Raw genomic sequence first — 25,165 nt, forward strand, 5'->3', positions numbered from 1 at the left:
ATAATTCCGGCGCTGAATATAAACTTTTCTTTTTATGGATTTAAACATTTGCCGAGTGCCCGTTTACATTGAGATGCACGCACTTCTTCCACGAGGGCGAAGCTGGAGCCTGACGACATGAATGTTCACGTTCTCTGATTCGTCGGGTGCTGTTTAGCAGCAGACGTTGTGTATCGTACCAATAACGAGGGTGATTAACTGGCGAGAACATGGGATTTATCAAAAGCCCCCCCCCCACCCCTACATATGACTGATACTACATAGTCTGAACAAGCTGTCTGTAATGGTGCCGTCAATTTGAATTAATTTGGTGCACCTCTGCCAAGCAGCCATGTTGGAGAGCTACTGTAATAATGTATTGTGTTACTGTTGTATCAGAAATGGCTCATTTTCTGTTTGTATGTGTTCCAGTCAGTGATGTCATACAGGAACATCTGGTTTGTGTTTGCACTCAGCTGGGTGAAGATCCTGTTCCCATTGTTGAGTCTCTGATTGATAGAGTTAAAAGCGTCTGACGATGTAGGACATATTCTGTTGGACTTGGTCTAATTGCTTCCAAATCTGTCCATGGGGGGGGGGGACACTAATCCCGCTGGCAGATGCTCCTGGGACCTGCGGATTTTTTAGGATTGGGGTGCATCTTCCGAAGAATAATCATTGACTTTATATTTCTTGAACAAATCAACTTGATGGAGGAGATCCAAACATCCGCAGCCCACGGGATTTCAGACGGCGAGGAATTATGTGGCCACCGCCGGTTCCTCCACACAGAACAGCCTGGCCCTCTGAAATGCAGCCTAGATCGGGGCTTACAAGCGGGGCTCGCTGGGGGCCCGCTGGATGAGTGGGTAGAGATAAACATCAAAGAAAAGCTCTGGGGGCGTTTGGGGATTTTGTGTGAGAATGCTGTGACGGATCAGCGATGGGAGACATCGCCTCTTTCGCTGGGATCAATAGTCTCTCTTATTATATGTCCTTGGCAGGAGATCAGTCCGTCAGAACGTCTTGGAGACCGAGGCAGCAGTGCAGAGCTAGGGAAACTTGAAGGCCATCTCAGTGTCCATATTCAGGGGGATCTCTAAGCTGACCTTTTGGTCTGTAGGTGTAATTTCCACACCTCTGTCTCCCACATCGTCTCAATTCTCATCTCTCTGCTTGCCTCCGTCTATGGAGGCGCCTCAGTTTTGCCGAGATGAAGTGCGCCCCCTGCTGCCCAACCTGTGCGTGCGCATGTGCAGCAGCAGGGGTGCCTCAGTTTTTAGGGACAGACACCTTCTCTCCCAGCCGGCCGTGCCGTCCGGCCCGGATCGCAGCAGCTGGCACGTGGGTGTCGCCCCCCTGTGCGTTTCTGTCCTGCCCATTCCGCCCCAACTCCTGGCAGCACGCCTCCATCTATACCCAGGTCACACTGTCACGCTGTCGTTCCCCCGTAACCGAGGCAACCACACGCACGCCCGCCACACACACGCGGGCCCAAGCTCCTTCCCAAAGTCAGAGAGGATGCCGGAATTGCAGTCCAGCTGGCAGCCATGATGTCACGAGCACTAGCTGCAGGGATGACAATTAGCTGGCTGGAGAACTTATTTAGTCAAACTTGCGCGCACGCTGCATAATATCTCTTTAATGTCACAGTGTTTTGATTGGCATGTCAATCAGTGCAGAGGGATCAAGCACAGTTGCTCAGTTGTTTAGTCGTGTACTACTTTTGATTAAAAACTCGAAATGATCAAAAATATGTATATGTGGTTCTCGCCTGTTTGATGGGTGCCCGCGTTAGGGGGCAGGAGAGACCAGGGCCCCCCCAGGATGCCTTGTTCAGCTTTGGCTGCCTGTGTTCTCACAGGGTCCCATAGGAGAGTCCCAGAGCTTATCAGACACTGGTATTTGGGGCTTGTTATGTAAGTTATTGATCGTTTCGTGCTTAGACAGGAAAGTACAGCCACAGCGTGCGGCCGCGGTCAGGGCTGCCTCAGATTCTTGGCGATAGCATAGCTAGTTAGCGACGTACATGGCCTGATCCATTCAGCTGCATGGTTCCAACTATGTAAGCTGCTAACGTAAGTTAGCAACTGCACTTTTGGGAAACGCGCCACTGGCCGGTGAAGGTGTGACATGAAAGAAGTGGCGTGATTGGCTGGAGGGCCGGAGTGGGCGTCGCCAAACGAGTCGAGCAAATGGCAGCATTCTGTGTGGTTCCTCTGACCACTGGGGGGGGGGGGGGGGGCCTGCCCATGGCAGTAACGTGAACTAAAGCGTTAATGTGTGAGGGTGGGGGGTTTTAGGAAATGTCTGGAGCAGCTTTTACGCAAAGAAAATAAACTGCACGAGTGGCTTAATTCCACCTCCTATTGTACAGAATGTCTCAGATCCCGAACCAACACCCACCACTGCCCCTCTATGCCTACATACAACCCACTGCAGCCCAGACTGCCTTCCACAGAGGTGGGGGTGGTTGGGGGGGGTGCAGTAAATTTTGGCTGATGGATTAAAAGGGCTGCTGGCATTTAGGCATGAGACATGACGTCTGATGTGGTGCTTTTGATAGCTAGATGTAGCCATTGATCACCGCATTCATATACCTCACCATATACGCTTTGTGAATAAGGGGCTCAAGTGGATTATAGATTGGTGCTCTGGGGTCCAGCATTTTCCGTGCCGGTGAACGGAGGGACCCCCGCCTTTATGCTAGCATGGAGGGTGGGCGGGTGGAGTTTACAGGAGAGACTGTAGCCCAAGCAGTAAGATTGGCAGTCATCATCAGTGGTGCATCTCTTCCACTCAAAGACACCTCTGGTGGCTAATGGTTTCTCTCAGTTCAGTAAAAAAAAGGGGGGAAGGAAAATAAAAACAAACAGACACAACACGATAAAGACAATTAGAGCAGCAGCTGTCTTTATCAGCGTAAAATAGAGCCTGGAATAATGGTCGTGGGTGAGGTTACTCCGGTGTGCTTTGCAGTCATAACCCAAAGCAGTTATGAGTGTGAAATTAAAAGGGTTGTGGGTGGAGCACGACCCCATTGAAACCCGAGCCTCAGCTCAATGACCGCGGCGCCAGTGCCTCTGCTTGTTTAGACCGTTATAAGTTTTGCGACAGGTGCGCATTAGCGCGCCGTTAGCCTGTATTGCCAGGAGGAGGCACCCACTGCGGTCGTATCATTAAAAGATATAGAGCAATAGCAAGTGAACTGTGTAATGAGCACATTAAACGCTGAGAAGTATTCTACTTCAGGGAGGCAGGCCGGAAAACGATTTCACACGGTGGTTCAACAGTGCCATCTACTGGATCAAAATGGCTCCTTCCGTTGGCGTTCATTATGTACTCTGCGTAATGTAGTCAAACCTTTTGATGGATTTTAAAATTTCATGAAGCACATTATGGAGAATATTGTTCGTATTTCAACTTTTAGGGTCATTTTTGGGTAGAGATATTTAACAGTAATCCCCTTTATGCAAAATTACATTCATGAGGCATAGTTGGAGACGATGGAGTGTAATAACCAAATTATTTATTAACTGCAAAAATGAGACATATCACGTTTAATTAACAGTAACGATACAACGGTCACTTTCAGACACATCGGTTACCAAAGGCCGAATTAATCGGAAAGGACGCGCGCCCCCTGCTGTCCAAAATCCGTATAACAGTTGTGTGAAGATCCTTCAGTGCAGCGATGACCAGTCTCATCCGCACAGGGTCGGTATGTATGCAGGTTTCTGGGGTAACCTTTAGGTCAACTGTTCAAATCCAGGTGTGAGGACTCTTCAGCCAGTCAGTCCTCTGATTAGTAATCTAATTAAGGAGTTGCAGCGACAACCCGCATATACAACGGCCCTTTTTGGATAAGATTGGCCACCCCTGCTTCAGAGGTACCTGAAGAAATGGAAGTTTGTTGAAAAATATCATCAAGTAGTTGCAACAAGCAAATGCCCAATTCTTAAGCTGTGTTTTACTTTAGTGTGATACACTGTACATTTGAACAGTAGTGTCGTTTCTGGCTTAGAAATTAATTAAAGAAATTAAGAATGTTGATGCTGGTTTTTGGATGCTGGATTTGGAAACCTACATTTAACATGCATCATACATTTCCGTTTAAAATGTCATTTTTGTGAGAACCTTCGAGCAGAAAATATGGCGATATCTACTGTTTCCATCGTTCGCCTCTAGTCTATATGCTGCCAAACACAACATGCACCGAAAATACACACAGAGGGAAGACTGAAGTCAGATTCCGCACTATTATTTAAGCTCAAAAACTCGCATTTCGCGTCTTTTCCCTGTGTTATAGCCACCGACTAGAGGGTACTTGATGATGTGCAGGATCTGACAGATGAATAAAAACGTGCCGGACACAGTGGGATCCCGGTTGTGTTGCAGGGCCTGGGCTGCACTGAAGGATCGACAATTTCCATTACCGCGCACAATTCCGTGCGCTTCGCAATGAATAAAAGCGTCAAGACAGTAAGTGAAATGACATGTGAAACGCCGGCAGAAATGGAGGCAGGACAATAAAGGAGACGTCAGAGCAGCTGCAGACACACCCTTAAGGGTTTATCAGTGAAAGAAATGGTGCGACCAGAAAAACGTGAAGGGGCCCCGACGATAATTCGTTCATGATCGCAACGATTCTCTGAGTGATTCTTCGTTCACGGCCGATTTGCATATTATACACCTATAGGAGTGATGTACATTCATCTGCGAGTCAGCATGTGAAATATTACATTCGTTTACATTTACATTTGTCTTTGTTTGGCACACGCAAAGCAATACACATACAAATGAGGTCATTTATATTTTAAAGTACGTAAAAATGAAAATACTTGTAATACAATTTTATAAAGTGAGCACCACAATGTCTAAGGGTAAATGTTGGAAGTGGAGTAATTGTTTACTTGAAAAAACAAGGAGGAATTTGCTGAAAAAAAACTCGTGATTCGTGTGTCTTTTCGCGCGCTTTTTTCGGGGCCGCCGGCTTGCAGTAGCTGCTTTTATGCGATAGATGGCAGCAGCGTCTCAGTAACGGATTAGCGCGCGGAACCGCAGAAGACTGACGAGGCAAGCTGGGTATTTTCTTATCATGTTGTGGCCGAATTTTTGAGGCAGTCTTGAGCCCTGGAGCGACATATCTCAGTCTGGGACAGCACCTTTGCTTTACTGATTTACAGACGTCGTGATCGTAGTTGAACTGTGAGCGGAGTCGTTGTCATAGCCCAAGCTAGTAGTCACAGGCAGATACATGCTTTGTGGTGCAACTGCTCACCCTAGAGTGTCTGAATGGGCCAGACAGTCTGTGTCCCTCTGGGACGCTCACGTCTTACGTAACGCTTTAGCAACTAGCTGTATTCCATTTGGGCGGAACCTTCTGGTCACAAGTCATGCGAGCTGCCGTGTCTTATTGTGTCTCGCTGCAGGTTCCCTTATCAGCATTCCCTGTCTCCCCTCATCACCAGGCATTGATCCATGGGTAAATGCGATCACCGAAGCCTGTAAGGGTCAATGCGACTAATTATGCTGTGTTCACGGTGTTTACCTACTTACCGGGCATCGACTGATCTCGGACACCTGCTGTGGGTTACAGGTTACAGTAGGATAGCGGTATTAATAATCGCTGCAGGATTATGACAGAATGGAAGTTTAAATCTCCTCTCTGGTGTTACAATAAAATTGAGCTTTAAATCTGAAACAGGGCATAACAGGATGAATGTATACCCACCTGCCGTGGGATTACAGTAAAACAGGTTTAAACACCTGACACAGTACTTTTGAGCAGTAGGGGCAGACTTGCTTATCTTAATTAATATAAATCATTAATTGTTTCCTGCTGACTCTATGCTTCAGTTTGACTCAGTTACGGCGTGTTCCTCGGAATGATGTCAGAATGCCACACACACATTTGTGTTCGTATCTTTGTGGGGACACTCCGTTCATTTCTATAGAGAGAACCCTAATCCCAACACAGCGACCTTAACCCCCACCCAGCCCTAACCTTAAACCAAAAGTAAGCAAACTAAATACAAGACTTCTGGTATTTTTAGATTTTGGATTGCAGTTACACATTGTGATAAAACTGACTTTTCCCTTGTGGGGGGGGGGGACTGAAAACATGGTCCCCACAGTTTCAAAATAACAGGGGCATTTGGTCCCAACATACTGTATACATAACACACACACACACAGACACACACTGCCCGCGGGGACTGCAGGTTAGTGCTGTACAAATAATTTCACAGCGCCCTGCAGTCGCCTGCATTATGTGCCATCTTCACACCAGCTTCCCAGTTTATTTTATTGCACCATTTTTGTGCCAATAAACCCCAATCACACCATTGTTGTATCTTTTGAAACAAATGTTTAATTTATATTCCCCTATTAGTCTTAGATCCTCACTTCTCCTGCGCCGATCGTATCTGTGCTGCGTTAAGCCCCAGTAAGTTGGTACTGTCCTGCGGTAATACCTTTGTAATTAGTAGTGTTCTGTTTATCTAACCCCCAGAGAAATGTTCTGACGTCGAGGCAGCCCAGCTGTGTCTTAGCCAGAGGTCCTGTAACCGTGGCAACTCGTGCGCCACCGCACGATTTGGTGATGACATCATCGCCAGGAGTGACAGTGAGTTTCTGGAGAGAGGCATGTGGGGCGATGGCACTGTAGCGTCTTGTACAGTAGCGTTTCGGTCAAGAAGGAGCACGTGCGGAATGTTCAGACGAGGAGTCCTAGATGAAACGGACAAATGTTCTCCCCGCTGCACGAATAAGTGAATATTCCGCTAGTCTGCAATTCATTTTATCGGCTGCCTCTTAATTGTTTGGATGTCTTTTGGAGAGGGAATCGTTGCTGGTTTAGTCGTTTGCCTCCTGTTTTCAGCATATTTTCAGGTCGCGATTCATCAGCACGGTGCAGCAACCATATCCTTTTTTGGGATTTGAGTCCATGACCTTACCGGCGCACGCATAATGGACAGTGCACTGACACTGAGCCCAGTCTGGTTGGCACTGTTCACGCCCAAGTGCACAGCCACATGTCCTGCTGCTATGCACACACACAGATGGCTCCCCCTGCTGGTGGTCCTAGTTTGACTCATCTATATGACCGCATATAAATTATCCTCCCAAGAGTCAAGTCACAGGTGTAGATACAGATGGATTTCACCAGTGCATTGGCCCCTGTTTGGCCTTAATTAATATTTACGTGTGATTTATGCACTATATTTCTGGGTGGAAGCTTGTTAGTATTCTGTCCAAGTCCTTTAAAATACCTCTAACATTTGAAGGTGGTCGCGGTGATGTTTCACTGCGACCACATCTGTGTTTCGGTTCATACCAAAAAATCTTGTTGGGTTGAAGTCTGGGCCTTCTTCTGGAGTTCACTGTAATCCAGTGCTGTTGTCCATCAACCAAGCCGTTTGTGCATTTTGTAATGGCGACAAATTGTCTTAATCACGGAAGTGCTACATGTTATGGCAGATGCTGTTAGAAATAAATACAGATGGAAATATTTGTAAGAGCATGCGTGAGAGCTCCTGTAGCAGTGGTCAGAGTGTGTGGGAAGCATGGGCGTCGCGCCCTTAAATCTGAGGGGGACGTTATCAGCTCACATTTCAGAATTATTTGTTTGGACCCCCCCCCCATATTCAAAATGCTTCTGACGCCCCTGGTAGGAAGGGTTAGGGTTAATAGATGAGTTTAATTTAAAAAAAATAGCAAAAATCAGCTGATAATGAGAGATTTAATGTGAAGGGTCTCTGTGAGCCTTAAGATTTGATCTGAAAAATCCATCCATCCATCCATCCATCCATCAATCTATCCATCCATTTTCAGTCGCTGCTTACCTAGTGAGGGCGATGCCAATGTACAATACCTCTACACGCATCGTCATAGAAACCCTGGGGTTATTTTGAGTAACAAATCCACCTAATGAACGTGCCTTTGGATTGTGGGATGCAGCGCACAGCCTTCGGACCTGTGGTTCCGGCTGTATCGCAGCCTTTGGGAGGTGTCCTCGCCAGCACCTTCGGATGCCCGCCGCTGTGCTCCTCCGGAATCGTGCCATTGGACTGCCCTTAATGATACTGGGTTTTGCAGCCGGCCAGGGATTGGCTGGGCATGCAGCGCCGAGTCCACGGTTGCCGGGGCGACTGTAATCACCTCTAATTCACAGCAGCCCAGGCGATATGAAAGTGAAATCTGGCCTCGGAAAAAAGTCACGAGAGAGGGAAGGAGGGGGATTGGGAAGGAGAACAGATGAAGGGGGACGCAGCTCCTCCAGGCGTCCTGCAAGGTCATGCGGGGTCAGAACATTAGTAAATGTTCTCTGTTTTACCCGCTACTGAACTAGAGCATTCTGGGTAGGGGGGGCATTGGTTGAGTTAGTCTCACAGCACGTGTCTTTGGCTTCACCCGGGCAAGATTCCACTGCTCCTGGTACAATCCTGACTCCGACACGACCCAACGGTGACCCCACCGTGACCTCACTGAAAACCAGGCATCACCCTGCCAGGTGGGAAGTGGGACCTCAGTGCTTTGTCAGCTCCTCTGATTCTCTCTCTCTTCGTAGCTCTAAACATGCAGGGCGGCGGCTGTCTGGCCCTCCGCATCACTGGTGGAGGAGCACTCATGCAGCTCGCTGCCATCATCTGCTCCCTTTAAGCGCCTCCTCGGCCCTCGGTCTGTCCCATTACGTAAAAAATATACAGTCTTAGGGAAGTATGAGAAATAAAAACGGTAGCAGAAGCATTTCACGGTTAGCATGATCGCTATGGCGCTTCAGTCTGGAGTTTAGCATTTTTTTATTAAGATTTTTTCACTCTGAGGATGTGTGATGACAGTTCTCCTCCAGGGTGTACGTTAGGGGGGTGGGGGCAGTACGTCACTTGTGGGGGGGGCGGAGCACCGGCTCTCTCCGTCGAGCGGAACGCCCCACAGGTGGAGCCGAGCGGTAGAAGGGCGGGCGCGAGCTGCGCTTGTGTGTGTGAGCGTGTGCGTGTGCGGCGCATGCTTCTGCGTGCGTGTGTGTGTGAGCGCAGCACGGGAGCAGCACAGCGGCAGGAGGATCCGGAGTCGTCGCACGCCGGAGATCGCTTCCCCCTCCCGCACAGCCGCCGCCGCGAGCGCTATGAGCCAGTGCAGAAGGCGCTGCCGCACGCGCCTCAGCAGAGTGGGGCGCTACGTCTACCGCCTGCTCACCGGCACGCTGACCGAAGGTAGGGGGCTGTGGGACCGGGGGGGACCGGGGGGGAGGGGGGTCCTCACTGCAGAGGTCGCCACGCTGTCCTGGGTTCGCGAGATGGAGCCCGGGCTCGCCGGCGTTGCAGTAGCGGCAGAGAAGGTTACCGTCCACCCTCTGCTGGGGGAAGCCGACTTTGGGGCACTTCGGTTTGTGCTTCTCCTCTTCTTCAGACCAGGTGGGCTTTTCATGCTCAGCTCGAGAATTTTGTTTCCTCCCTTGAATAATGTAGAGTCGGACCCCCCCCCCCCCCCCGGTGATGATATGGGGTCGCTGGGGCTTTTTTTTTTTGTGCTTCCCCCATCCCCAAAAAGTGTTTGAGTACTGGGTGGGGGCCTGATGGCAGTGACCAGCACAGCGTTCGCAGGTGATCGCGGGAGGTGGAAGCGGAGCATTCTGGGCAGGTGTGTAGACGAGCGTCACCCTCCCAGGGACTGTCACCTGACCGCTAAGTAGGTCAGCACTGATGGGGGGGAGGACGGGTCACGCGGCTGGGAAGCCGTCTCTATCCGTGGCAGAGGTACAGCTTTTGCGACCTGTGACCCCCATCTCGTTCTCTGTTGCCCCCCCCCATGTGAAGGATTTCAGGTCCAGCTGGCCCTTGGTTCTCCTCTGCAGGATGTGACCAAGGCGAGCTTTAGTGCACCACCTGCGTGGGAGTGGCTGTTTCGGAGCACAGTCCCCCCCCCCCCAGGCTCAGAGAAGGAGGAGAGGTCCGCAGACATTCAGCCCCCCGCCCCTTACGCTCCTTTGTTATTCTTACCCCCGTCCACCTGGACTGGCGAGTTTGGGGCGGCACTCAGGGTGAAGATTGCGGTCATTTAGCTAATAACCTCCACAAAGGCCATGTTTTCCAGGTAATCAGCCAGGATGGCCCAGTTAAATCAGGTTAATCACGTGCACTTCTGCATAACCAGGTTAAACGGGGTTAACCAGAGGTGAGCGGTGAGGAATAGCCAGCCGGATGCCGGACGCGAACTATAAGCTGCCTGTAACAGGTTTATTTGGTAAAGCTTCTCAAATATTTCTAATTGCAGATGTTGAATGATTATTTTCTTTGGTCGTTGTTAAGAGGAATCCGAGCAGCTCCTCTCCGGTGGCTTTTGGAGACGCCCGCTCTGGGCGCCTCCGTGACACTTTGCCCGCTGGCTTCTCACGCTTCCCATTTCTGGGAAGAAAAGAGAGGATGTTTCTCCGCCAGCTGGGGCGGGAGGGCGGTATAAATGACCTTGATGAATAATTTGGGCTCTGCAGGCGGGCGACTCAGGTAAAAATGGGGGGGGGTGGGGGGCGCTCAGACCTGCTCCGTCCACAGCTGTCCGGACGAGGTTTTCATCTTGCCGCGATAAGAATATTCTGTTTGTATTTTATTTTATTTTTTTTAGTTTACACCTGCTGCTGTTGCCATGGAGATGGTCTTGTACATGACTTTTTCCTGGGGGGCTGGTGCCTTACTGGCCTTTTTTTGTGACGAGTAGCCAAGGAACGTGATTTTTTTTTTTTTGGGGGGGGGGCGGGGTTTGGTTGTGGAGGCTGGTCAGGTGTGATGTTTGCAGTGGTGCCAGCCCCCCACCCCTCCATCTCGTCTCTGGGGGGGGCTTGCTGGCTTTTCTCTCTGCCGCTTCTCCTACTTTTCTTTGCTTCATTTCAGCTTCAGCCACATCCGGCGCCTTGAAGCTGCTCAGCCGCTGTGAAAATGCTCCCTCCGTGCCAGTGTTTACCCCCCCACCTGAGTGACACGGGGGGCCGGATTAAAATGCGCTCCCGTCCTAAGCCTTAGCATAGCTTAGCTTCATTATCTCATGGTCTCTTGCGGTATCACCCTGGGTTTCAGGGCACTGTGACTCTGAACGTGTGGCAGAGTCGCCAGGGTGGGGGTCTGACTCTGTTTGTGGGCTTCGTCCTGCAGTCCTAAGACATACTTTTATTGTAACTCTAAATTGCTCAAATTGTGTGTGTGTGTGTGAGTGAGTGTGTGGGTAATGTATATATTTCATTGTGGGGACCAAATGTCTCTCAACTCAATTTTCTAAAAATCTGTGACTGCAATCAAAAAACTAAGAATGGTGAAACATTTGTGTTTTTTGTTTGGCTACTTATGGTTAAGGTTAGGGCTGGGTGGGGGTTACGGTTGTCATACTCAGGATTAGGGTTTTTCCCTTAGAAATAAATGGACCATCCCCGCAAAGATATGAATAGAAATGTGTGTGTGTGTGTGTGTGTGTGTGTGTGTGTGTGTGTGTGTGTGTGTGTGTGTGTGTGTGTGTGTGTGTGTGTGTGTGTGTGTGTGCGCGCGCTCTGTTATTGGCTGGCATCCTGTCCAGGGCAGCCCCTCTGCTGCCTGCGATAGGCTGCAGGTGACCCTGACCTGCATAAACAGTGGTCAGTGGAAAGTGTAGTTTTTAAGGACCATAAGAACTAGTTCGGTCCCAGGAGGGACCCTGCCGACGTACCCATCAGCGAGCTGAAGTGTTCCAGTAAAGCACTGAGCCGTATGATAGGGGAGAAACAGCAGGTCTCTATGAAAGCTCCGGTTAAGCTCTTGCTGATGGACTGTGTGTTTCAGAATGCGCACTGCCTGTTTAAATCCCCCACCCCTGTCTTTCAGTCCCCTCTTTTCCCCTGGGCCTTTGTGACGTGTGTCTGCCAAAGTCATGCAGATGGACCAGTCTGAGGTGCTGGGTGTCACCTGCTAGTTGGCTAGCTCAAAGGGCACGGTCCTCGCGCCCCACGCACGCCATGGTCGGACTGAAGTCCGGTCCTGCCCGTAGAATGTTGGCTGGCCTTTATTTAGTGATTTTTCTGGGCCAGAACCAGAACCGGGACTGTGCAAGAACAACATCCAATATCCGACATTGCGGCTAGCGTTTTTTTGTTTGGCTGGTGTGTGTGTGTTTGTGTGTTTCCATGCGTGTGTATGTTTTGTCTCTGCCTCTGTGCTATGGAATGGGGGGGCGGGGGGGTAGTGTTCTCTCCCCTCAGCCAAACCTGAGCTGTACTGTGGTACCGCACACGACACAGCTCCACAGGCACCCTCGTTCCACGCTTGACAGTCGGTTTACCAAGCGAAGCGCGTGTCTGAACGCGTGACATGTCACACGAGCCGACAGCGTGTCTCGGATCTCCGCGGGAGCCGCAGGGAACGACGGAGCGCAAGACGGATTGCGGGACTCTGCTGCTCGGCTCAGGAAGCGTCTGGTCAGACACAGAGGGGCATCCGTACCTGTGATGTCACATTGTAGCCGGTATATATGGACGTAAAACCGATTACGCCTTTGTCAAGTGTAGTGTTTGTCTTAGCATATAATGCATATGTCTTGTAACTTGGAAAAATGTTGCCTTTTCTGTGTTTCCATTCCTTGAATCCTTTCCGCATCTGGGATACTCTCACTGGGATACTCTCCATCCTCATCAGGTGTTGGGGATGCCTCCCGAGTTTCCTATGCAAGAATCTGCTTCTGAAACAGAAGCATCCAAGTCTGTCCTATGTTTCCTTTTGCCATCTTCTCTTTCGATGTTCTTTCACGCTTCCTTGTTCAGACCCTGTGTACAAAAGGTTGGGCTCTTGAAAGTAGATGGTTCTTCCTAGTGAGCTCCACCTTGGCCCCCAAACTGACATTATGTACAAAATACACACTTTTCAGGATAATCCTGCGCCTTTTGCCCAAAGGCTTGTTCTGATGCACTGGACCCAAAGAATGTTGTTTTGGAAGAAAATAAAAGGGATACAACAGATTTAACTTGGTAGCCAACCTGATCCTGAGCCAACCTATGCTGTCTCTCTGGATATACAGTCAGATCAAAGTGCATTAATGTAGATAAAACACACATCCAGGCTAGAGGTGCATTAATAAAACAGACCAGCCCACGACAGAAGGTGGCGGCTCAAGCCGAAAGGAGAAGCAGGAAACACAGAAGACCGTGGAATCCCAGAGAATTCCTGCAAGACAAAGATGAAGGTGGAGGAGGACTTCAGAGGAAGAGCTCATGACCCCTGGGAGACGTTTTGCGAATGCGTGAAAGCGTACCTGGAGTGGGAGAGAACATGACGAGTAGGTGACAGACTCTCAGATGGAGGACATTTACAATCTGGCTGCCGTGGAGAGGGAGGAGTCACCAGGAGCGGAGACCTGCCCCCCCACAGCCAGCTACATCTTCACATGGCCCTGCCGCTTACTGGGGACACAAACCTAAAGTATTATGTAAATCTTATGTAGCTTCATAGCTACAATTGTACCTAAGATATCCAGAGTTACATTTGGATTTCTATCATGGAATGTGTGTGTGAGTGTGTGTGTGTCTATCTGTCGATTTGTCTGTCTGTGGGTTTGTATTGACCAAAGGTCACAACAACGTGGTAAAAACCTGTTACTTTTTAGTTTGTGGGAACATTTTTTAGGTCCCCACAATATAAACATGAATTTTATAGAAAAATCTGCGAATGCAGTCAAAAACGAAAAATGTCAAAAGTGTTAGATTGTGTTTCGTTGTTGATGGTTAAAGTTAGGGCTGGGGAGGGGTTAAGGTTGTCGTGTTGGGATTAGAGTTTTTCCCTTAGAAATGAATGGACGACCCCCACAAAGATATGAACACAAATGTGTGTGTGTGTGTGTGTGTGTGTGGGTGGGTGTGTGGAGGAGAGAGAGAGAGAGAGAGAGAGAGAGCAGTCTAGTCCGGGATTCTGTGATCTCGATCCCTCTGCACTCGGCCCTGCAGACCGGCTCTGTGCAGCAATGACATCATCTCTTTCTTCCACATTTTCTTTTTACCGCTTCTGTGTTTCCTTTCGGGAAAATGGCTCGACCCCCGTGGCCTGACATCCCGATGAGGCCATCTGCTGAGCATTTACGTAGTGACGCCCATCCTTCTCCACACTCCTGCTTCACACTTTCTGCTCTCGTTCTTCACCCCTGAAGGTCTGCTTCAGGAGTGACCACCGTGAAGGGCGACGGAACACAGCGCCGGCACACGAGGGGTTAAAAGCCCACAAGCCTGCACTCTAAGTGACACCGGGCTAATGAGACACAGCTCCGTTCCCCGCACGCCCTCCACCTCGCCAGACAGGAAGGGGGTTTAAAAAATCACCTTCACGGCCTCCATGTCAGTGAATCAGGCTTTGCACGTTTTCTATAAATAAAACCTTGTTGAGAGTCGGGGGCGAGGGAGGGGGGGCAGACTGAAGGAGAGAGTGGAGACGGAAGCCTTGGTCTTGTGTGGTTGGATGGGTCATGGCAGTAAAGCCAGTTTTTTTCTTTTTCTTTTAATATTTGATCTGTTTTGTTTATTTTTGAAGGGGAGGGGGGCACTGGCTGGATCTCAGTTTGGCTGGCCCTACAGCGCTCTCTTGCTTCGTCACCCTGACACATGGCATACTGAATCAGAAAGCCTGGCTCCCGCTTCCTTTGAAATGCACATGCACGCCCACACACACACACACACACATCATCGTGGTCCTCAGCTGTTTTTTTTTTTCCCCACTGACACACTGCCGGAGGGTGAAGCTTTAGGTTTTAATCACACTTTATCTCTGGGTTAAACATGAGTGAAATTCCTGCCCATCTAGAGATTCATGCCCATTTCAGACAGCGGAGCCACGTGACGCAGGAAATGGGGAATTTGGGGGCCGAGGAGGCTGTGTCAGGATTCCAAGGACAGGGAAGAGACAGGGCAAACGGAGCACAGTGGGGACACACGGCAATCGGAGATATGGGAGATTTTAGGGAAAAAGAAGATAGAAGAATGAATTGAGCCATCTACAGCAAGCGCTGGGATTGAACTGGATGGATGGCGTGCCGGTCTGGGCAGGTTTACTCAAGCTAGTAATAAAAAATTTATAGCCGTCGAACAAACAAGGAATAGGGGCATGTAAACAGCACAGCATTCCTGCCCACCCGATTTCCCCACCCAAGTCAGTCACGCAGTCTCCGCATCGCCCCCACCCCAACTCACCACATTTTTCCCAAAGCCCCTCCCCGGTGCTGAATCTGGTGGACTCACATTTGATCATAAATGAAAATAGGGGCAGCAGAAAACCAGCCTTCCTCTCTGTAAGGAACCTGGTCCAGTCGTCCCGTTGCCTGCCAGATGAATCCAAATGATCCCGGCTATCTTATTTTTGAGTTTGTCCAGAAAAAAACAGATCCTTTGCAACCCGATCAGTTCATGTTTAATTCCCTGTGTGTCCGACTGTATGAATCTTAACAAACTCTTTCACGCTTTTCCTTGCTAGTACGCTGTAGTCCTTCTTTGTCGGTGTCTTCCTGCTGTGGGGATTGTGGAAGTGCAGTGTTGGCCTTTTCCAGTGAGGCTTTCGCCTATGCCTGATGGGTGGGTCCCAGGTAGCCGGGGGGGGGGGGGGGGGGGGGTTGTGCTTTTCTGTTATTGTAAACACTGGTAAGCGGAAATGTTATTTTGTCAGATCTCAGAGGGCAGAGAACGGATTCATTTGGGGGAACAATAATCAATATCAGAGCAAGGCGACAAGCCGCGCGGCACATAAGCCCTCCTCCCTACACACTTCTGGCACAAGTTGGGGAAGCAAATGTCTCTTGTTGACTTAAGCCGGTGAGACTTTGCCCAGAAACCTAGAGGTACGGCTGACATAATACACTGTTTACTTTGGATGTCTGAGAAAAAGCCTGGGATGGAACAAAAAGAACTTTTTTTTTCTTTGTTGGGATTTGCCTTAAAGTTGCGGTTCTTCTGTCAGCCAACTTCTCCCAATGCCTGTGAGACTTTGAGCACCCATATGCCCATTGGGAGACCTAGAGAGTGTTGCCCCCCCCCCCCAAGCTGGGGCAGAAATGCCCTTGTGAAAGTGGAGCTGCCTGTGCGCTAAGCAGGAGAGTGGTCAGGACCCGGTTCCTTTCCAGGCTGACGGATCTCACTCTGCTCAGATTGCTCCATGGATCCAGAGAGTTTGGGGCCGATCATAAGGAACTTCAGATCTTCATATGAAAGGCGGGGGGGAAAACATCTCCCTTGGTGTTTAAAGAACGATAAATGAAACTGTTTGAATCCCAGCGCAATTCATCATTACCACAGCAGAAAGATCAAGTATTAATTAATAGTACCAAGAAGGAACCAGAGGATTGATTTTTGCATTTACAGTATCACTTCTGAAGAAAGTATTTGTAGTACTTCCCAAAGAAAGAAATGTGTTCGTCACCTGCAGACTAACCTAGCTTCAGTATACTGGGTCGTAATTGCTATGAACTACCTTTGATAACCCAGTAGAACATTTTCCAAAACACTGACGCACTCTGAGGAGTGTTATTCATAGGGGTTTCGTCTCTTTTAGGTCACGTTCGGGTGGCGCTTGACACCTGCTTTCTGTCTGAGACGGCATCACGCACCCATGTGGGAAACCTCCACAATACCCCCTTTGTCTTGCTGTTACCCGGAGCAATCAGTATCGCATTGATTTTTACCATCTTTCTTGCGTTGGTGCTGATGAGTATCTGCAGGGCTGTGGACCTTTCTGCAAGGAGCAGACGCCGCTTTTGAGTCGGCACCTTTGTGGAAATGTGCACGGATGCCTTGACAGGTCGCGACCCACCAGGTGTAGGTTGACAAATGTAGAAGATTGTGATCCACCTGGTCCTGCGTTGCTGCCTCCTGCAGCCCCTGTCCAGAGTGCATGTCTGCCCATTTCCATCCTCATACGAATTCAGAGGAAGGTGATTAGCCTACAGATGGGCAGCCACACTGCCCATCTTACAGCAAATGGGTGGAAGTCATTTCTGGCCTTTAATACCGAATGGCCAGCCTGGTATGTGACAAGTCGTGTGACATGTCATGTGATGGAGAGGAGCTAATTCTCAGTTTTGCTGTAATCTTGTATTCTTGCCTGAGACAGCTAGAGCCTTGGGGGCGGAGGATATGGAGGACAGTGACCTTGAGCTGCTTGGGGTCTCCTTGTCCGCTGAGTATTTGTAAAAGGGAGTGATGAAGGTGTCCTTCAGTATATCAGGTATTCTAGCACAGTCCTTAGAAGTGGCCTTTCCTCTTTGCTCCTCCCTTCAAGACACACAGAGAAACGAATAGACATACATACACCTCCCCCCCCCGCCACACAACTGAAATCTCGTCCCGCTGGGAGCAGCCGGTCGCTTCTACTAAGCCACTCGGGCATGATGGGGGTGGGGGAGGGTGAGGCAGGAGCAAGGACGCGGTGACCTCAGAGTCGCTACCTGTGACCCACATACCGCATCCGGAAAAAAAACATACTGTTTCTAGTTCCTTCTATGGTCCTGATCTCGTCCCAAAATGCACCACACCAGCCCAAGAATAGCTGGTGCTGGTCGCTGGAGCGTACGCCTACACCATGTCCGGAAAACACAGGCGTGAAATCGGCCCCACTCTCGGCAGAGGGGAAGTGTGTTTCTGATGTCATTCCCTCTCGGTGCAGCGACGGTGCTGTCATGCTGAAATCTGGCATCGCTGTTTAAGTGCGTAACCTGGCCCTGTGCGTTTAAGTGCGTAACCTGGCCCTGTGCGTTTAAGTGTGTAACCTGGCCCTGTGCGTTTAAGTGTGTAACCTGGCCCTGTGCATTTGAGTGCATAACCCAGCCCTGTGCGCTTAAGTGCGTAACCCAGCCCTGTGCGCTTAAGTGCGTAACCCAGCCCTGTGCGTTTAAGTGCATAACCCAGCCCTGTGCGTTTAAGTGCGTAACCCGGCCCTGTGCATTTAAGTGCATCACCCGGCCCTGTGCGTTTAAGTGCGTAACCTGGCCCTGTGCGTTTAAGTGCGTAACCTGCCTCTGTGCGTTTAAGTGCGTAACCTGGCCCTGTGCGTTTAAGTGCGTAACCTGGCCCTGTGCGTTTAAGTGTGTAACCTGGCCCTGTGCATTTAAGTGCGTAACCCGGCCCTGTGCATTTAAGTGCATAACCCAGCCCTGTGCGTTTAAGTGCGTAACCCGGCCCTGTGCGTTTAAGTGCGTAACCCGGCCCTGTGCGTTTAAGTGCGTAACCTGGCCCTGTGCGTTTAAGTGCGTAAGCAGGCTGTGTGCATTTACCTCTTCCTGGAATCTCATATTCAAAAGCTCTTTCACACAGACCGGTGCATTCGCAGACTCAGTGCCTACTGCAGTCTCGCCAGGCAGTCTCCAAAAACTAATTTTATCACTGGTTCGCAGCAGGCGTGTGGTCTCACCGGGGGGCGCCATTCAGCAGCAACTGCGGTGATTCGCCCGATGCCTCGCACCCCCCCATGGTTTTCTCATGCCAGCGTGTGTAAACAGAGCATTCCCGGGGAGAGTGTGGCTGCAGTATGAAAAGAAGCACAGATTTACACCCATATTCTTTCCCTGGACCGGGGGGGTCAGGCCATTCATTAATGCAGCTGTGCTCCCTGTCAGGAATCATTTCTGTGCCATTTACATCCATCCCATGTCTTACTGTCATAAATAGCCATTGAGTGTAAATTATAAGAGGCTATAGGAGCAGAGTTCAGAAATGGTTAATGAACCCATCAGCGGGTCGACGTGGACCAAGTCACGGGCGTCTGGAACAAGCACGCATGTTTCCTCTGAGGCTGCGTGACTGTTTTGCGAATGACATCTTATTGTCTTTCCAGAAGGTTCTTGCAGGAGACAACAGTATTGTTTTGTATTTACTTGTGCGGGTGGGGTGGGGAGGTTGGTTAAAAATCCGCAGCGAGCCGCCTGGGCATCATCCTGAAAACGATCTGGGTTTAAGTACCCGTCTGACTTGTGATGGCGAACTGGTCACCACCATCCCGTCTGAAGTCGGGGGGGCACCTCCACTCGCATCCCGAGAACCCTCGGCATTTTCTTTTTCGTGATGAGTCATCATGTAGTGGAAAATATCACTTATCCTTTGGCTCGTGAATCATCGTGAGGTTCCAGCTGAGAGTCGAGTATCTGCTGGGGTCTCTGTCCCGGGTGCATCGGATTCCTGCGACGGCTGACAAATGCGGCTGTTGCTTTTGTTTTCCAAGAGTGCCAGATTAACCACGACGGCAAGACACCGGGTCTTAACTGAGCTTTTTAACAGCGACCTGATGCATCTCTAAAAAATCTGCTGTACGGCTTCAGCCCACAGCCGTAATGGATGGTGCTAATCTTGCCTATGCTTGCTGTGTAATGACAAATACCCCAGGGCCCTGAATGAACAATCTCCACACAGACGCTTTGTTGCATAAAATGGAGATAATTAGTAAGAAAAACGCCCGGTGCCTTCGTTTCCCTTAATGAAGCATGTGCTGCAGTCAAGTGTTTCCTCTGCTAATTGCTCATTAAAACGCATCTGCGATTGAGCCTAACAGTAGCCCCAGTGGAGTGTGGTTCAAGCCCAAGTGTACCCCCACCTCATGGAGGTAGCTTTCTGCTACCATTCTGCTGTTTATCCAAAGTGGCTCACACAGCTTGTAATTCAAGTTTTTATAATTTATCCTGTTGATTATACAGTTGATTGTTTTACAGAACCAATTCAAATTAAGAACCTCCCTGAGGGGCACAGTAGCAGGGCTCACTGTAGATGATGCCACCCAAGGACACAATTGGTACAGCTCAGTGCAGATGGGCCCCCCCTGAAGGGCACAATGGTAGGGCCCACAGTGGGAGAACCTCCCTCAAAGGCTCACTGATAGGGCTGATTGTGGGTAAGACTCCCTGAAGGGTACAATGATAAAAAAACATTATAGGAAAATCTCCATAAAGGTCATAATGGCAGGAAAACTATGGTGAGACCCTCTCTGAAGGGTCAAATGATAGAGCTCATTATGGGAAAGCCAACATCAAGGGCAAGGGCACAATGATAGGGACAACTTGGGAGAACCTCCCTGAAGAGCACAATGGTATGGCCCACTGTGGGTGAGCCTCGCTGAAGGGCACAATGGTATGGCCCACTGTGGGTAAGACTCCCAGGAAGGGCACAATGGTGTGGCCCACTGTGGGTGAGCCTCGCTGAAGGGCACAATGGTATAGCCCACTGTGGGTGAGCCTCGCTGAAGGGCACAATGGTATAGCCCACTGTGGGTGAGCCTCGCTGAAGGGCACAATGGTATAGCCCATTGTGGGTGAGCCTCGCTGAAGGGTATAATGGTATAGCCCACTGTGAGTGAGCCTCGCTGAAGGGCACAATGGTATGGCCCACTGTGGGTGAGCCTCGCTGAAGGGCACATTGGTAGGGCTCTGGATTAACCTTCCTAAAGGGCACAATGATAAAGACACAATAGGAGAATGGAGAATCTCCATGAAAGGCACAATGGTATGGCCCACTGTGGGGGAGCCCCCCTGAAAGGGTCAATGGTTTGGCCCACTGTGGGGGAGCCCCCCTAAAAGGGCCAATGGTATGGCCCATTATGGGGGAGCTTCTGTGAAGGGCTGAGTGGTAGGGATACAATGAACGTATAACCTGCCTGAAACATTCTACAAGTACACATTGTTGTTCAGGTGAGATCAATGCAAAGGGAATATCAATGCAGAATGAGTGAAGTATATTGCCTTGATATCGGCTTCTGCACTCAAGTCAGCAGATTTATTCTGCTCTCATTCTGTCTCACTCTGTGTAGTATCACTGCACTGTACCTGTTGTTGCAGAAGCGTACGTTTCCAACCGCAGGTAAAAAGCATGGATTTGATCGTTTCTGATGCTGGGCTCTTTTGATTATATCTCTGAGGCGCAGCATGTGACGTAAATAGCAACCTTTTCTTCAGTAGATGGCAAAAATAGTTTCCAGCGAGACAGAGTATTTCTATTTTAGTCAGACAGGGGAAAGAATGAACTTTTGAGATCATGACAGAAGTTCTTAAATACTGCATTTTTATTAGTTCTAAATGAACTAATAGTCTTCGCCACCTGAGGTGAATGATAAAACGGAGAGACAAGTGTATTTAAACAAGGACGCCACTGCCACCTTGTGGCTGACCGGGCACAGCACCCTCTCCTAACCTATGTCTCTGTGTGCATTAGGAAAGGAGAATGTAGCTGTGTATGTGTCATTCTCTGTAAGACTGCCTTTGTGGGGGGGTCCATTATGAAGCAGCCTGGTCCGGATCCAGGCATTACCACAAGTTATGCCGTCCCGATGAGACAACTTCCCAATGGCCGTTTGTGTTTCACAGTGCCAAGGCAGCCGGCCAAGCATCTTCTGCCAGGACTGACACCTCCCAGTCCCCTATGAGGAGGTCAGTTTTTGAGCTGTAGAAAGGCAGGATCCCCACAATGGATTACAGGTGTCAGGTCGAGGACATCGGCTCAGGCTTGGCATTGAGCTCGTCGTTATGGCCGTGTTGTTCATTATTTATTTTAAGGCTCAGGAAAAGCTTCTGTTGACTTGGCATACGGGTGAATCCTGCAATGCTGGTAAGTCCTCCCACAAAAAGAGGGCGACTCAGAGACGGATTTTGAGTGGGATGTGTATAGAGGTGCGGAAGGACGGCACGGATCAATGGTGCTGGGTGGTCTGAGGATGTCCTCCAAATAGCATCGTGTGAATCCTCAGAGACCTCTGGCCTGTGATCTGCATACATTATTACGTTCTGCACCATGCCCTCATGGAGCTCTGATGTAGGACTTATGGATACCCTTTAGTGTTCCTCAGGGTGCTGTCCTCGACATATGCTGCCAGATGTAACTCATATTTTCATGGCTTGTGCTTTGCATCAGACATCCTCTGACTGGTCGTCACTTATTCATCTTCCAGATTGTTTAAACTTTTCTTCTCATGCATGTTGACTGCCGCTTAGTTTTGTGCTCTTTGCTTTGCAAAACGGTGGTTGCCGGTTCAAATCCTGAGGCTGGCAAAGTGATGTCACCATTAGGCCCTTGAGCAAGAGCTTTTGACTCCCAACTACGGCAACTGTACTGGCTGGTCCTGCTGTCTGATCCTCACTTGGACAAAAGTCTCAGCTAAATAAATGTAAACAAAGTGTGTAGTTACTGCTCATTCACCCTTCCAGTCAGAAGCCTCCTCGCTGGGCCCATTTACTTATGGATAAAGACTCCTGCCAACCACCAGCATGCACTAATTTAAACTGCAAGTGAAAGAGGGAGTGGACTACAGTTTGGTCCATTTGTTTGAAGCATCCAACTGCATGGATGCGCCAAGATACTCAGTGAGTGTCCAGCAGAGGTCCTCATTGAGCTGACAAACATTTACTGTCGAGCTAGACAGAGTGATGGCTGCCTTTGTTGCTTTCTAGATAGATGTGCTGATCTTTTAATGGTAGTCCTTAGCAAATTATCCTACCTTCATATTCGGCTTGAAACCTACTAGTCATTGTGCCAAATACCGGCGTCCCTCTAAGGCTGTTTTACTGGTATAGTGAGCTGAGACAATCAAGGCATTGTTTTTTAAAAAAAGACCCTAGGAGCTTATCATATGTGTTTTTCAGAGCTCATCTACAACTTAAAAACTGATGGTCAACTTAGTTTAGTTTAGCCCGAGTCCATGCACAGGTGTCGCTCTTATATACTTGAACATAGGTAAATTAGTGCTGAAGAAACAAATTTTACCCATTCACTTTTAAAAAATATTTTTCATTTGCATCATTTTGACATCTACCAGCCAGGCCCAACAGGTAATACTAAGCATGAATTCTCATCAACGGTGCTACCAGTGACGAGCATCCTATGTTTGACAGCTGTTATCCTGGTTTGAATTAAAGAAGAGAGTGTCTGTCTTCTGATTCGTATTCATATTCTCTTCCTGAACACAACGCAGGTGGAAGTAAGAAAGAACAAAAAAGTAGGCATTACTGTCAGTAGTAAACACAGTGGACTGGTTTTGGACTCTGCCCCATCTGTGACCTTTTTGAGTACATTGTGCTTCCTTTTGGACTCTCCCAGTGCGCCAGTTTTTTTTTTTTTTTCTACTAATCCTTATTATTCAGAGCCCAGAAGGTACCTTCCTAGTGTTGAGATTAATTACTGGCACCACTGCCAGGACGTCTTGGCTCTAAGGGTCACAGCTCTCTGGGCTGTTTGATATATGTAAATGAAGGGGTAGGGCTAGATTTTAGGTAGCCACCCTTGGATGAGTTTAATTACAGTTGAATATCACACCTCAGGGAGGTTCTTCTACCTTTGTCAAGCTAGCATGGAGGGAGCTTAGGTCTGTATGCAATGTGACAGGAGGCCAATATCTATTATTGCACAAGAGTTTTAAGGAAATGCTCAACTGGTACATATTCCAAGTGCAGATCTCATGGGTTGGAGGGGTGATTCAGCATTAGCATTTTTCTGAAGTGACATCGATATACATTGGTCACAGTTTTTAGTGTGCGGGCAGCTGTTGGTCCACAACACAGCTGCCAGATGATTTCTCAGACTTAATGTGCTTTCCGGAAACCACATGGCAAGGGCTTACGGGGGAATCTGGAAAATTTAAAAAACGAGCCACACGGCAAGTCGTTGTGTTGATGTCCGCCGACAAATACTTAGGGGCCAGCATGCACATCACCAGTTACGGAAGGCAGAACTGTTATCTTATTGGCTGTCAGTCAGCGTGAAAAAGCAATTTGGAAGAATCGATAGGGGCTCGAGAAGGGCACCGGCGAGAACCGTGAGGTGGGTGGAGTCGATCGGGAATTGAGTGTGACACTGCAAGGAGTGAAAGTATAGCAGTGGCTAAAAGGGATTAATTAGATTTGTTTCACAATAATTAGAAATATAGGATGGTCCCGGAATGTATGGATTGATGACTGGTGAGGCTGTGGTGAGTGGACTGTAATGCCGTTATCTTCAGTTCTTCAAAGTCAAAGGCTCTCCACACACCTAAGCAGAATCCATCATCAGATGGATAACTGGTGTGAACCAGTCTGGAACTGATGGGACAGAGCTAAAGCCTAGTCCTACGGATACTTCCTGTATCTCCTTATGGCTGTAGGTTGGGGAGGTGATGATGTGTGGCTCTGAGATGCTTACATTTTCCAGGTACTTCCTGATTTCCTCCTTGAAAGCTTATATTTCTCAAAGGGCTACTCGTCCCATTTTGTACTCTTTTCATTAAATATTTTTCACTTCCTGTAGCCTGTGATCTGCATGACGACCTCATCCCCAAATCTCTCCATGGTTGCTATTTGAGGCTAGTTCTGCAGTCAGGAACAGGCCCCGTGAGATTTTTTAAAAAGAGCAACTTAGCTGTGATGACCGATTCCTCGGCCCTTTCCTTATACGCTTCTCCGGGCCGGTGACCACACAGGGACAATGTGCCGTGGAGAAAGTTGGCAAGATCTTGTTTGGGCCACCCTGTCAACCAGGCTGACTTGTCTGTGGAAGAATTTCTAGTGTAATAGGTCCTCCGTTATTTGTGTGGGTGCTGCCGGCTGGACCTGACTGTCGCAAAAACAAGGACTTACATAACGTTCGCCCTCTTTGATGCCTCATGATTACACGCTGGAGTATGGTGATACGGTGCCTTTTCCTGCTCCCTGTCTGCCGCCTGAATCTGTGTTCCCGTGGTTCCCCTGGTTTTCCCAGTGATATTCTCTCGCATGTGTTTTATAAGTCAGCGGGTCCCTGCTTGTTACACCGGCTCTCCATATTGCGTGAGACTCGGCCTCGTTCGGGCCCGGTCTCGTGGAAGCCCGGAGCTGCCAAGAGGGATCTGTGGTTCACACGCGTCACCCGGCTCCCGTCTCCAGCCTCGGGGACAGCCTGACGACAGTGGCTGGCTTAATTAGGTGTCAAGAGCGGAGTCCGCAGCCAGCGCTGCCCCCGCTCGGCGACAGCCCGTTTCTAGGGAGTCTGGGATCCTCTGGACGGTGAAAGACAGAGAGGTTCAGCCCCCCCCTCACCTCAGCCCCCCACCCACCGCACTGTGTTTTCTTGGAATCTGGAGGTCAAAGGCTGCTTCTCATGAGCCTCGTCGAGGGCTTCGAGACAGCTCTCTGGTTTAGGCGTTTCTGGGCACCATGTGATTTTTTTTTTCATGGGGCTGAATCCCAGAAAGATCTATTCAAATCCAGTAAAAGTCAT

The 25,165-nt window shown here is 49.3% G+C and overlaps 1 protein-coding gene across 3 annotated transcripts in view; it reads left to right on the forward strand.

The window, feature by feature from the left end:
* Positions 1 to 25,165, forward strand: part of kcnip2 (Kv channel interacting protein 2) — a 71,282-nt gene that overhangs the window by 24,241 nt on the left and 21,876 nt on the right. Inside the window, exon 1 of one of the 3 annotated variants that reach the window (XM_048988135.1) lies at positions 8,952 to 9,197. The exons of the other annotated variants lie outside the window; for them this stretch is intronic. Coding sequence (XP_048844092.1) covers positions 9,110 to 9,197 — 88 coding nt within the window. The 5' untranslated portion in view covers positions 8,952 to 9,109. Of the gene's footprint in view, positions 1 to 8,951; positions 9,198 to 25,165 lie in introns of those variants that run through there. 3 annotated transcript variants of the gene reach the window in all.

Source organism: Brienomyrus brachyistius, chromosome 20 (genome assembly GCF_023856365.1).
Source record: "Brienomyrus brachyistius isolate T26 chromosome 20, BBRACH_0.4, whole genome shotgun sequence".
NCBI lineage: Eukaryota > Metazoa > Chordata > Actinopteri > Osteoglossiformes > Mormyridae > Brienomyrus > Brienomyrus brachyistius.